The sequence below is a fragment of the Nicrophorus vespilloides genome, unplaced genomic scaffold (genome assembly GCF_001412225.1).
Source record: "Nicrophorus vespilloides isolate i.1.1-1 unplaced genomic scaffold, Nicve_v1.0, whole genome shotgun sequence".
Classification (NCBI taxonomy): Eukaryota; Metazoa; Arthropoda; class Insecta; order Coleoptera; family Silphidae; genus Nicrophorus; species Nicrophorus vespilloides.
In genome coordinates, this window is record NW_017095935.1 from 602,878 (window position 1) to 617,985 (window position 15,108).

At 29.1% G+C, this 15,108-nt stretch overlaps 1 protein-coding gene across 2 annotated transcripts in view; it reads right to left on the minus strand.

Annotated features, from left to right (window-relative positions):
- LOC108568856 (testican-3) overlaps positions 1-6,843 on the minus strand; it is a 166,237-nt gene extending 159,394 nt beyond the window's left edge. For both annotated transcript variants that reach the window (XM_017930200.1, XM_017930198.1), the window contains exon 1: positions 6,454-6,843. In XM_017930200.1, the coding sequence (XP_017785689.1) occupies positions 6,454-6,555 (102 nt within the window). In that variant the 5' untranslated portion in view covers positions 6,556-6,843. The remainder of the gene's footprint in view (positions 1-6,453) is intronic.
- Positions 6,844-15,108: the final 8,265 nt, after the last annotated feature.

A 15,108-nucleotide genomic window follows, 5' to 3' on the forward strand; every position in this document is an offset into this window, starting at 1 on the left:
AAAGTTTCAGGAAATTCTCTTAGTAACAAATATTTTTTCATACAAAACGGTTACAATATAGACTATGGGATGTCCAACTTTTGTACTTTGAAAGGAGACGAGTTGCTTTATACTACAAAGGCTTTGGACAAGCCTGATTTCAACGAATGAGGATGGATTATGTAATTTTTTTAAATTAATTGAATTACTTTATATTTCATCAAATAAAACATAATTTATCAAATATTCAGCAAGTAAAATTAAGAGTTTTGTATATAGTTTTATAATTTTTCGAAATATTATTTACTATTTTCAATAAATACAATAAATGTCTACTATAAATTGATGTACTTAAAAAATATCAGAATTCCTGTCAATAATGTTAAATATCTGTAAGATGGTATCACTATAGGATTTGTTTAATTCTGCTGATTTTTTTTTACAAATTATATAAAACATTATTCCTCAAAGACAAATCTGTAATAAATATATTTAACTATCTCATTAATACTAAAAAATCAAGTATAAAACAATGTTAAAAAAAAGATAATCAACATAAATTGTCTAAATAAAGTGACACATATTTTAGTACAAATAAAACACAAAATTAACTAAAATTTTCTCTTCGTCAATAATTTACACCATTCTAAATCGTATTAAATAATTAGTCAGTTAATTGATGTTATTTATTGATTAAATTATGCGAGTTTTAGTATCGCATAAAACGTTGAATTTAGCTAATGGATATGTTAATTAGTTAAACGAAAATTGACGATCGAATATTTCACGGCAGAGGCCATCTGTTGGGATCGTTGGAAATGTTATATAAAACATTAAAATATTTAGCACTAATTGCTACAATTAAAATTTCATCAGTTCAGTACAATTCGCACAATTTTATGTACAGTCCCATTTTCAGAGCACAATGAATAATTAATAAAACCGTGTTTGTTATTACACATTCTTTTTTTAAATTGATGGCTTCGAACAGTCCAAATTCATGAAAATTTTAAAACAAACTAAATAATAATTTAAAAAAAAAATACATTCTAATTTATTACTACACATTTTTTTATATACGTAAATGATCGTTTTTTCTTTCCTCTATACCAGGGGTCTCCAAACGTTTTAATCTAACGGGCACACTAACTCTTCCACTAAGTTCAAGGGTTAAAACATTCTCCAAAATGAAATATACAAGAAATATTTACAGATCCAAATTAAATGATGAGCAACTAGAATTGCGGTGACCCGCGACCCATAGTTTACTCTATACAGTAAAGTGTCTATTTGTGCGGTTTTAAAGTCCTCGATTAGTCCGGTTCCAATTACCCGGACTATGTGAGGTATTGCTCGCACTTGGTAAAAACTTTGATATAAGTAATGGTAATGGGTATACGCCGTAATTGACGTTAAATACAAGTTGTATCAAATGTTTTCTATGCTAAATTGATATCTTGTGGTTTATTAACATGAAAAAAAAGATGGATGTAAGTAATGTAATGATGATTACAGTATATTCCTGAGCATTAGAAGCTTACAGAAACGCGATATCGTCGAAGTCAGAAGCCATTAGTATTGTTACGTCTGGGGGCAAATAACAAGATCCGAGAGTTTAGGAGTTCGTTAAACCTTGAACGTCGCAACAACCATTTGTCTATGATACATATGCACAAGTACATCGTATTTTGGTCTCGCATGATGCGAACAATTAAACATAACAATGAGGTGCTTATGAATTATTAACCGAACCACACTTTGTGCGCAGAAGAATTCACTGCCATTTGTAACCCGATAATCGCGTAAGCAGAAGGCAAGAAAACGGAGGAGAAGAAGAAAATAAAGTAAATAAATAAACGTAAAAGAAAATCCGTCTCGAATTTCCATCGACGATGTTTTCCATTCGAAACTTTTCCAGTTGCGGAATAAAGGAAAGAAGAAAATAAAGAAAAGTATAAGAAACTCGCGGTTTGCAACTAAAATCGCAAGAATACAGCAAAACAAGCGGTTTAAATTCGTTAAAACAACTTAACGTTTCAGTTGGATTTAATTAAAATCGTACTGTTTTTTTTATCCTTGAACGTAATTATTTTTGTGTTTGCTGTAAGTAAATATGTATGTTTATATGTACATATTATTTGTGATTTTTTAAATAAAAACCGGTATTACAGCCGGTATTACATATTGTTTATAAGTTTTTTTTTTCATAATAAAAACCGGTATTACAACAACCGCTTTATCTGAATAAATACAGCAATACCTCGCATAGTGCGGGTTAGATCAGTCCAGATTCACTATTAAATGATCTCTTTTTACAGTCTAGTCTTGTGCTGTTTCAAATAGTACGGAATATTTGTGGAAACATGCTCTACTTATATGTTTTAAACAGGTTTAATTGAAAATATTCGATATCTAAACCGGTTTTTCGTTAATAAATTTGAAAACCGGTATTATATAGAAAAATTACTTAAATACAAAAACCGGTTTTCCTTCCAAAAATCGGTTTTTATGTAAATCTTAAAGAATAATATCACATAAAATATTTACTAACAATTAAATTTGTTGACACTAATTAACGCCTCAAGATTTAATTAAAATCTCATTTTCAATTGAACGTAATTATATATTTTGTGCTTTAGAAACAAAACAGTTTGTGTGCATTTTCAAAATTGCTTTAGAGAATTTTAGTACTGACGTGTTTACCAAACATTTTTCTAAGATCAATCCATTCTAAAGTTTACTGCATTACATTGATAAACATACACAATTCGAATCCAATAAAGAACAAGTTTTCTGATTACTACAAAATGCATGTACTAAATTGGATAGTTTTGTGAAGGAAGTTTACCAATTGACCGAAACGCATTCGTTCTGCCTTTCCATTTCACCTCCGTCGATCTAATTTGCGGCTCCGGGAAATTGCCTCGGCTGCAGCGTATTCGCAATAATTGGATTAAATCATAACTTCATCTCGATGGGAGTTTTTACTAGGTACTAAAGTAAGGATTATCGATGGAATCGAGGTTCGAAGCTTCGTTCATCTCGTGTTTCTACAGGTTTCCAGGCGTTTCGCGAATTGCCCAAATTTGCGTTTCCTTCTTTCCACCTTTCTAGAGGAAATGACAAGAAATTGCGTCGAGCTCCGAACATCTCATCTCAATTCTAATATTCTGTTTACGTATTCTCAGCGAATACCTGCAAATATTTGGGCATTTATTCACTTCATTATATGCTTTGAATATTAATATCAACATAAGTAATAACAAATATACGTGATGAATTATTTTTATTAGTTTATTATACCTTTTTATAAATTACAATTATTGATTCTTATAGTGAAATACCTCGAATAGTGCTTGTAATTGGTTTTGAACCGGACTAATAGAAGTCTTTAAAATGGCATAAAAATAAACAGCACAAAAAGAGACTTGAAGTAAAATGATAATTGATAATTTATGTATACAAAATAGTTTTGTGTACTAAATTTTTAAAATTTATTTCTATTTTTCTAAATAAAATTTTGTTTTCAAATTTTCCAACTGTACTAAAGTGAATCCGCATTAATCAAAACCGCACTATACAAGGTATTACTTGTATTTGTTTATAGTTTATTTTGCATATTTAAGATGCATATTTTTTTTAGTAACTATGATTGAATTCATAACTAAACTTGTGATAATTATACATAGCTAATGTATTTTTTTTCAGAAATTATTATGAGAATAAATTTGTAAATAAAATGTATGTAAAGTACAAAAATTAACTATCCATTAGTCAGTACATAGAATATTTTTATTTGAAACAAAATACAAAACAGATTACAAAAATTATCAAAAACAAAGTTTGATATTAACTTTAGTATTACATAAATTGACTTATTGTAAAAGTAAAATCAATAAAAAAAAATACAAATTATATACAATATATTCTTAAATATTAGATAATTTGCAATTTTAGGAAAAAATATCAATTTGAAATAAAACTTTAAATTAAAAAAAATTGACTGAATATTGAAAAATTTGTCAAAATAAATATTTAATAAATTACATAAAATTAACCTTTTCTTTAATACACCTATTTTGTTTTACACGTTATATTCTTTACACGTTTTCGCTTCTACACGGTACTTTCTTTACACGTTTTTCCTAGGAACCTATCTACCATGTAAATTAAGGAATACGTGTAATTATTTCAAACAAGCAGATGGCGAAATATTCAACAATTATAAAAACAAGGAATATTTAAATTACGTTACTAAAGTTAGCGCAGTAATTTTTGTTTATTGCACAGGGCAATCATAAAATATGCTTAAAGCACAGTTGTCGTTTAAGTGTATATAATTTGAAAATTGCGAGGACGCTCCAATTGAAGATAATTGGAAGCTTATGGCACGTTTACATGGTTTCTGTTTACTGTGTATTTACAATAAATGTGCTGAAACCAAATGTGCGCCATTTGGTTTCAGGACAAACGAAAAAATAAATAAATACAAAGATATAAAAGAAATAATAATTATAGCTTTTTTTATATTCAGAACAAAACATTTTTTGAACAAAAAACAAAGAAAAAATAAATAATAACAAATTTTATATATGTACTTTAATTGTTACACATTTCAAAATGTAATCAAAAATATAATCCATTTATTTTTATTCCTTTCCATTTTCAAATAGTCCAGAATATTGGCTGGAACCAAATACCCGCACTATGAGAGGTATTAATTAGTTCATTAAATATTATTCTGATTTAAAATAATGTTGCATAATATTTCTTGTTGGACAAATAAAGCAGATTTGTGAAATACAAATCAATTGAGTTATTAGTAAATAAACGAAACATACTTATTTACTAATGAGCTATTAAAAAAATATACATTAATTATTATCAATGAAATCAGTTAAAATTTTAACCGTATCTAATGTCTTCTTCAATACCAATTATTGTGTAATCTTTAAAATGAACTGTTTCTAGATTTTGAAAGATACGATTAAATAGTTCCTACAAGTTTTTCATTTAAAATACCAAGAACTTATGTAGTTTTACGGGAAATAAATCAGGTTTATGTGAACTTAATTCAATTGATTTATTACAAGAAAAAACATGTTACCTAATAGGTATGCAACATACATTTTATTCTAATCAAGAAAATCGTGCTTTATTCGTTTCGTCCTCGACTCGTTTAATATATATTTTTCATTCATTTGCATGTATTGATTTCAACGTAATGAAAGGTTAAGGATAAATAGGATGAAGATGTTATAAAAGTAGATTGTAATAATTTAAATATATTTTTTTTACTAGTAAATAAATTATTGCGATTTGCAACACAGATGTTCTTCTTGCAATGAAATCAATATATAATTTAAACAAATATTTTGTTACACAACACTTATAATAATTTCAACAGTCTATAGATTTCTTGAAGTATCTTTAAAACACAATTATTTTCAATGGAATCTAATTTTTAATACAAAATTAATTCAATATAAATCCTTAGAAATACTGTTTTCAATCTGATTATATATTGAATCAATATTTCATGCATTTTTATATTAAGTTCTTCTTTCAACCTATAAGTCTATATACAATCTAAATCATATATTAAATGCAGAGTAATTGCTGTGATGTTGTATTTATTACGAAATAAATATACCAGTTTTAAGTAACTTAAGTATCTTTATTAAAAAATGTATGGAAATTCTAACAAGTTTAATAAAATTTCAAGTGATTGTATATTTAAAAAAGTATGTGGTTTCTATGTAGTATATAAAACCTAAATCTTATTTGAAGCGCGCAGTTTTAGTGTTAATATATTAGTCATTAAAATAAATCTGTTTTAAGTAATCTAATCGTTTTATGACATATTTTTTAATCTAAAATTAATGGAAAATTATAATTTTCTCTTGTTTTCATCTGTTACAAAATTTCGTTTTCTTATGCAATGTTATATAATAAAAAAATAAAGTAAAATTCATTGTAATTTAAGTAAGTTAAATCAATTGATTTATGGTAATATAAATAAGTATTTGTATCGGGAAGGAACAAAGTTTTTATTTTGTTCACAGCACGACCATAGTTACTTCTTTCTCCAATCCCCGGGGTGTCCACCTCTCGATTCATTTTATTTTTTTTTTGTGTTATATCCGTAAGCCGCATTGAATCCCGAACATAATAGAATGTTGAGGATGGTTCGAGGATGTTAAAGTGCTCTTTTGTAATTGCGGCGCGAAGGTGATTCAGGTGTTTTTTTTAGGAAGTGTGTAAATACGGCATTAAGGTTTCGGTAATGACCGGGGTCCGGGTCTCTCGGCTTGCGGAGAAAAGAACCTGCTTGACAGGTAGAGAAGGAGAAGGATGGTGCGTTGCGTACGAAGAGGGCCTTGCGGCTGTAGTGTTCGAGCGGCGGCACCTGTCTTCGGTGGGGCCCTTGGGTGTGCATAGGTAAGGTATATTGCGAACGTCCTCGAAACTTACCTCTTCGGCGAACTCGAAGTCACCGTCGAACTTCCTCTTACGCTTCGCGTCGCATGAGTACGCGATCACGCTGATCACAACAAGCAGCACGAACAGTTTCATCGTTCTTCCTCCTCTGTCTCTGGTCACTAACAAAAAGGTTGTTGTTGTTGTAGTAGTCGTTGCGAATTCACTGGTTTTTGTCTGCAAGAGAATCTAGCTGCTCTCGTCGAAATGCGAATAAAGAGGGATGAGATTCAGATCGTATAGTGTTTTTTTTTTGCTGTTAGATAGGTATCGTGCGATCGTCGGGATGACCGCAGGATGATGATGATGCTGCGATGGAGCTCTTCAGGCTGCGTATGTCCGTGCGACCGGCCGCGAGTAAACACGACCACTTTTTGATGATATGATTCGATTCTCTCTCGTACACCCTCCTCTCCTTCGACGGTCGGAGATTGCGCGGCGCCAGCCAAGAAAAGCTTTCTTGTGCAGCCAGGATCACCACAACCTCTGGTGGGGGAAAATGGGAGTAGTACTGTTGGAATCGATGGCCCTAATGCGGAGAATATGGCGCCGCTGTGCGCGTCCCGCGACACCCCTTCGTACAAACACACACACACACGATCACAAAAATACGCAACCATCCCCCAACCTTCTCTTCTTCATCCCCCCTCGCAGCGGCAGCGTTTCCCCATCATCATTACGCATTCCGCTCACCTACAATCCAACATCCTAACCCATATATCTCACTACAAACTGGTTCCTCCACCATTACCGATTCCTTACATACCATTTTTATCCTTGACCGAAAATAAAGAAAAAAGAGCAGAACCGAACACAATGAAATTGATAATGAAGGAGTGCAATGGGAAAAGGGAAAAAACTACACCGGAAGGCGTACTTCAAGCTGGATCGATGGCCTACGTGGATCATCAATTATTGCATGCATTGCTCTAATGAAACGAACGAACGCCGTGGAGAAACAACTGAATGGCGAATGCACATGGTTTCCAATAAATGGTAATGATGGTGTATATATATATAGAGTTCATGAGATACCGAGGCCAAGTTTCTATGTACCATAAAATCAATGATAAATTGATGAAACGCATGAAGGAAATGAAGTGAAAGTAAACTACTAGTATTGGATGAAGGCGTATTACAAGAGCATATGAAGAATAATTGTAGTGATTGATATAACCAGATCCATTTTAGTAGCTTCAAGGTTATAACAAACTAAAATTACAATCTTATAGTTGTAACAATATATAAGTTGTAAGAGCGTAATGACCTGTGATTAAGTGACCTACATTTATTAGTTATGATTTATAATTAGAATTAATTTTATTAATTAATAAACAAAAACTTTTTTCAATTTATTCGAATATTTAGTAAATTAACATTATATTTAAAAAAAAATCTGTAGTATTTTGTTAATATTGTAAAAAAAAGTATCCTAATCACACTAAAACAATGTAATAAGATCTGTTTTAGTAACATTTGATCGCTTATGAAAACAATACAAAGTTATAACTTCATAATAATAAATCCATTTAGCGCAGAAAGACCTATAGTCAATTTGCAGAAGATTGTTGTTATTATTGCAATACAAATTATTATTTTCATTTGCAAGTAACAAATTCGTTGTTGAAATGTTCTTAATTTATTTGATAATATCATAAAATGTAGTCTAATAATATAAATTAATATAATTTGATTGATTTTAGTAGTCCTTGTTTCTCTATTAAAACAATAAATTTAATTTATCTAACAATTAATGTTTCAAGTAAATACATTTGCAATTCGCCAATATTCTTTAGTAAATTATTTTGTTAAATTGACAAATCTATTCTAATGTGTTTGAATTGTGTAATCACTTCGATTTTATTAAGAAGAATTTTCACAAATTGATATAATAATAAATAATATCGGAAATGAGAATTTCGCTGTAGTTATATGATAATGTTAATAAACTTGTAAAAGCTGTAGATCTGTATGTAACACGAGCATTCAAAGAAATTTTGTTATCTGATACTTCTTTCTTTCAATAAGTCTACTATTTCCATTGTATATATTGTCATATATCCTCATGTTTGTTAAATCCCTCAGATTATTTATTTTCTTTCATAAGATGTATACTAAAACCTTTTAATAATTTCAATCTTTAAGTAGCTTATTTTTGTTTGCTCCTTGATAATATTAGTTTTATGCAATATATTTAAAATAATTTCACATTCAGTAGAACCTCGTTTAGCGCATAGAATGCATTCCTAGTTGACATGCGTTTAACATATATTAAATAGGTGAATTCAAGCCTTTTTTATATCGAATTAGAATGCGCTAAACGAGGTTTAATAACTAAATTTTTATTATTATTTTAAATTTAATTTCAAGTATTTCACTCTATTAATTGATTTGTTTAATCTTTAGGTCCAGATAAATTTCAAGATATTACATATTAAAAATCCCGACATTCGAAATCCCGGCAATCAAAATCCCGACAGTGTCTTTTATTATTATAAATTTCTAAAATAACATTTATATGGTAGTCGGGATTTTGATTGTCGGGATTATGGTAGTCAAGATCTCGATATAGTCGGGATTTTGATTGTCGGGATTATGATAGTCGGGATTTTGACATAGTCGGGATTTTGACATAGTCGGGATTTCTTGTTTTTTGTCGGGCTTGCGATATAGACCCATTAAATACGAATATTTTATAAATCATATCGAAATTATCGAAACGAAATGAGAACAATTAGAAATACAATTCCCAAATATAGTTATACCTCGATTAATAATTATATCGAAGTTTCATTACGAGACATAAAGTTAACCGAGATATGACTATATTTAGTAGTTACTATTCTAATACACAAAATCTTAATGATACCAGTCTATGTCTTCCAATTGCAGCAATTTAAAGATTTCAATTTCAAACTTACTAATGCAAATTATAGATGTTAATATTCATTGTTTGGTATAATTATACAAAATTTAAGCTTTTTATACAAACAGATTAAAAGTATATAAATTTCTCTCATTTTTTTTACATTTTATAATATGATAGTGCTATTAAATCGGTGAGCAAATAGCAATTTTTTTAATGACCTGATTTAAATTTGGTCACAAAAAATATAATAATATTTATCTGTCTAATTCATATCAATTAATGGAAATAACGTATTGACAATACCTATTGTACAATCATCATGATTCATATATATTATCACATAACTAAACACTTCATACTTTATATATGTGAATTAGTCAGAACTTTAGTTTTCATATGATCATAACTTTTATATTACATTACAAAGAATATTACATTTTACAGTAATTCGGCTATAATCGATCTTCTAAGGCACAACATAAATATACATAATAGAGTTATAAAATCTCATTCTGAGCGACATAATATTCTCGACTTTAGAATCTTCCAGTCCTTTCAATGTTATGTTTATGACAGCTTTTACTAAAGATCTGTGAATATAGTACACTCAAGTATGATTTCAAACCACAGAAACAAATTTAGCAAAGATTCAAAGCAAATTCTGTAAATAAAATTTTGATAATTTTTTTTTTACTTTTTTAATTATTTGTTGATTTTGAAAATAAATAGAAAAATATAGTAATAATAAATCAATTTTCACGATAAATATCGCAAGGAAAATAAATAAGATAATCAAAAAAAAGATATAAAATTTATGTCTACTGTAGACAAGTTTTTTTTTATTCAATTATCCAATATGAGTAAAATTTACTGTTTTCTTTTGTAATTTATCTTTGCGAATGTTGTAGTTATTCTTAAATTGATATGTTGAACAAGTATTAAACACACTTAAACTTAACATGACTATTTACATAATCATCACTATAACTGAATTCATATGCAATAAATAATTATTAATATAAATTGTTCAAAGAGAAAAGTAAATATATGACAATTAAATAATTGCGTATTGTAGCAATGCTTACAATAAAATAGTACATAGATTTTCATTTGGTGGAGCACTTTATATTGTATTCCCTTGTCCATTGAGTAAAAACGTGTAATTTAAACCCTTGAAATTGCAGCGAGTTTACTGAACCGTTTTCAAAGCAACGTACGTGTTTGGTGTTAATATTGATTTGTCTTCGGTTAGGTCCAAAACCATCGACGGATGAACCTCCTGCACTAGGCCCAATACAATTCACATACACAATCGAAAAAAAAAATGGTAAACTTATTCCGTGCACGTAGTCTCCATTATCTGTCCACGATTTATAAGTAATTGAGAGATCAGAATGTTGCCAAGCTTTTGTCCAGAAAGAAATTGTACACGTCCGCAGATTCATATGTTTTATGAACAATTTTACAAATCAACAATATAAACATTTTAATTAAGTCATTATTCTATTATCTTAAGTAATTAAACTAAAACTAATTAATTAACATATTGAGTTCAAAGAATGGTTTCATATTAATTTCATTAATTACTTTAGAGTTTTTTTTAATTAATTTATTGATAATTGTATAATTAAGACAATATTATAAAGTTTACATAATAACGTATATATTAAATTAGAAATAATAATAAAATTGTACTGTCCTTATACAATTTCATTTTATGTTGGACAATTAACTTCTTAAAAATGAGTTAAAAAGTTCAGATAGACTAAATTCTATTTTATCAGCAATTTTATATATTTGAAAACCTTAAAAAAATTGACGATAAGCGAAAAGGACTAATATTTTTTTTGTAAATATATTAAATTAATGGGATAAAACTATGAAAAATAAATAAATCAAAGAAAGTTAATAAATTGAATTTACTTATACCATTAATTGCATACCAAGAGTTTCATTTTACAAACTTATTTGGACCCTTTAGAGCAGGGATGAACTGATGAACAAGAAATTGTATTTTTAGTCGTAATTCCATAAAATTTGTGTGATTTCAATTTTACGTTGGGTCTTATTAATAACCGTGTTGTGCGGCATGTGGCCCTCGGGCCATTGATTACTCAAGTCTGCCTTGGAGTCAATCTCTAATAGGGTTTATATAAAAAACCGGTTTTCGAATCTCAACTTTTCTACAAAACGGTTTTAAATTTTTCACAATCTATTGCATACAAAATTTTTAAAAAATAGAAAAAAAACTCTGACTTGCTACAATGCTTAGTTTAATTGACTTTAATAATGAACCAAATTATTTGTTCTTAGCTTTGTACCCTCGAAATTCACATCTTCAGGTTCTTGAAGATATTTACGAATTGATTTTTTCAAAGCAAGCTATGATTTGTTTTTCTTCTTCGTCGCTTTTTCATCATCGCAGTCATCTTCTTTTTAATCATTTGGATACAATCTTGATAATGTTTGTACAAAAACTTAATGAAGCGAGTAAAAGAAATGAAGAAAGCTTAACGTTATGTGGATTTTCTGTTACCTTACTAAACTAAAACTTTACAACTAATTTCAATTCACGTAACAGATACAATTCTGTGTCAACATTTTTATGACTTTAATCAAATAATTCATTAATTTTTATATTTTAAGTCTAGACTCAAAAACCGTTTTTTTTGTTGCTTTTCGATATACATAAATTTCCTCTAAAAACCGGTTTTCAAAAACCCATCAACCCCTAATAACTTGTTTTCATGAATAAATAATAATAGACAAGTTTGTCTATTAAATACTAATCAAGTTTAACATTGATTAACTTAATTAATATTAGATCTACAACCGAAAACTGTGGAATATTTTACCAAATAATGATTAAAATGAAAAAAACTATAATTATTCCTAATAATTTAGAAAATATTGAACCGTAATTTACAAATAATTAATAGACGTTCTTATAATTATAAGTTATTTTACTGTTAACTATAATAGTTAGAAAGTTTCTTTCAATCATAAAATCAATCATGTAAGTTACATAAATATATGATAATATGACTCTATTCAAGTAAAATCACTGAAATTCGATGATTAACTTTCTAAGATTATCAATAAAATAAAACCAAGCAGAATTTTATTTTAAACTAACATTCTTCATTAGATTAAGTCTTTTCTCACTCAAGCTCGTAAAATGTTAAAAATTTAAACGCAATCGAACATACAAAAAAAGGTAACAAAGTCTTCCCAGTATTGGAATTTCAGATGAGCAAGAAGCTGCTCTCAGCAAAACCATTTACGACATGGCAACAAAGAAGAAATGTGGTGGAATGTCGCCGGCGCTTAGAAATTCGTTATAACCAGACGCGGCGATTACAGTGAGCATTTGAAATTCGCGCTCCATGTATGGTCTTTTATGATGGGCCGTCGTTAATGTTATCAGCGTAAAAACGGCCCAGGGATTTCCACTAACTGGACCATAAAGAAAACGCAATTATTTCAACGCCGTTCAAGCGATATCCTTTACTCCTTTAACGTCGCATCGCGCATTCCGTCCTTCTCCCATACACAATTTGATGGATTCCTCACAAATGCTTTAGTAAACTAAAAAAAAAGTAATCAGATTGATTTGATACAAGAATGTAAGGAATATAAATCACTTTTTACGTTACATTTTATCAGTTTCAAATCATAATTAATTACAAGAAAAAAAAAACGATTGAATGAAGTATCTCCTTTTTAAATGATCAAAAGGAAAATCGGTGACCGAAATATATAATAAATACACTTTGCCCTCATTTAATAAAAGTCCTTTCTTCATCACATCTTATTAGATTTACTTTTATTTACAACTCCGAGCATTCAGAAAATTTTATTGGCTCCATTTATTAATATATATATTTTATTAAGTTTGAAGATTGATTCCAATTGGAAACTCAGATGAAAAGGTTTCAATTAACTTTGATAAAATTTCATTCCAATTTTTTTTTTGTTAGCTTTAGAATTCTTTGAGTCATTCAAGAGAAAATCTTTACGTCTTCGCCTATCTTTATTATCCAATAAATTGTTGCATGCTAAGCGATAAATGAGTTACAATGAATAATGATGTCATGTGTGTGCCCTTCGGGCTAATCGCTCGATTATTCATAAGAAATAGCGCATGTAATACACACACATTTTTTCTATGTATCACACGTTTTGTATTTATACTTGTGATCGATTAAACGAACAGAACAACTAATTAGCAATTAATGTATAAACACACGCATAATTATTTATTGCATACATATTTCAAACGTACAGTAATAATTGTAGGTTTAGATAAACCGCACTTTTTAATCAGTTTATTGTAATTTGTGGGTTACCGTATAAATTATGCAATGGAACATTTATTTTCATCGAAAAACCATTATGTAATTAAACGCATGGGCAAAACTGTCCAAAAACAAATTAATGTATAAAGAAAGAAATTGAGGCAACAATATAATCAATACTTTTTATAAACATTGTCATAAAAGAAGTGCCATCATTTTATTTCGTCAAAGTATTTGATGGTCATATTGTGTGAACAATCAATAAAATTTTATAGTAAATACTTAAAGGCTCTATATTTCTATATTTTTTTGGGAAAAATCAAAAACCTTTTTTTTAAAGTCGGTTTTTGTATAAACCCTACAAAATATTATATCTTCAAGATTTTTATTAGTACAAAATTTTTCTCACATGTTATTAAAAGTTAGTAATATCTGGGTTTTATGACCAATACTCCTGTTTTTCCTATATTTTGTTCATATCCTATAAAGTTTATAGGTTGATGAATCAGCCTGAGTAGTTTTGTTTATCCGGCAAAAATGACAGCTGTTATATTGTGTCAAAGTGAGAAACTTGTGAAATACTCTTAGCATTTGTTTCGCTAAACAAACAAATAAGAAGTGATTGAGAAACGCTGTTCTTAATAGATGTTTTCTAACAATACATAGGACAAAACAGCTCACAATTTTACATTTCAAAGTCTCCTTAATCAGCGCTTCTCAAACTATGGTTGGTGACTCAAAATTGACAAAAACAGATCACAATTTCACAGTTAAAAGCCTCCTTAATCAGCGCTTCTCAAGTTATGGATAACGAATCAAAATTGACAGCTGTCATCTTGTGTCAAAGTGAGGAACATGTGTAGTTTTAGCAATTGTTTCGCTGTACAAACCAATAAGATGTGATTGAGAAACTCTGTTTTTAATCGATGTTTTCTAACAATACATAGAACAAAACAGATCACAATTTCACAGTTAAAAATCTCCTTAATCAGCGCTTCTCAAACTATGGGTGGCGAATCAAAATTGACCATAATGAAAGCTGTCATCTTGAGTCAAAGTGAGGAACTTGTGAAATAGTCTTAGCAATTGTTTTGCTGTACAAACAAATAAGATGTGACTGAGAAACGCTGTTTTTAATCGATGTTTTGTAACAATACATAGGACAAAACAGATTACAATTTCACAGTTCAGTCTCCATAGTCAGCGTTTCTCAAGCTATGGGCGGTGACTCAAAATTGACAAAAATGACAGCTGCCACCTTGTGTCGAAATGAGAGACTTGTAAAACACTATTAGCAATTATTTCGCTGTACAAAGAAATAAGACTGAAAAATGCTGTTTTAATTCATATTTTCTAACAATACATAGGACAAAACAGATCACAACTTTACGTGATGACAAACAATACATAGGACAAAATAGATCAGAATTTCACAGTTAAAAGTCTCCTTAATCAGCGTTTCTCAAATTATGGGTAGTGATT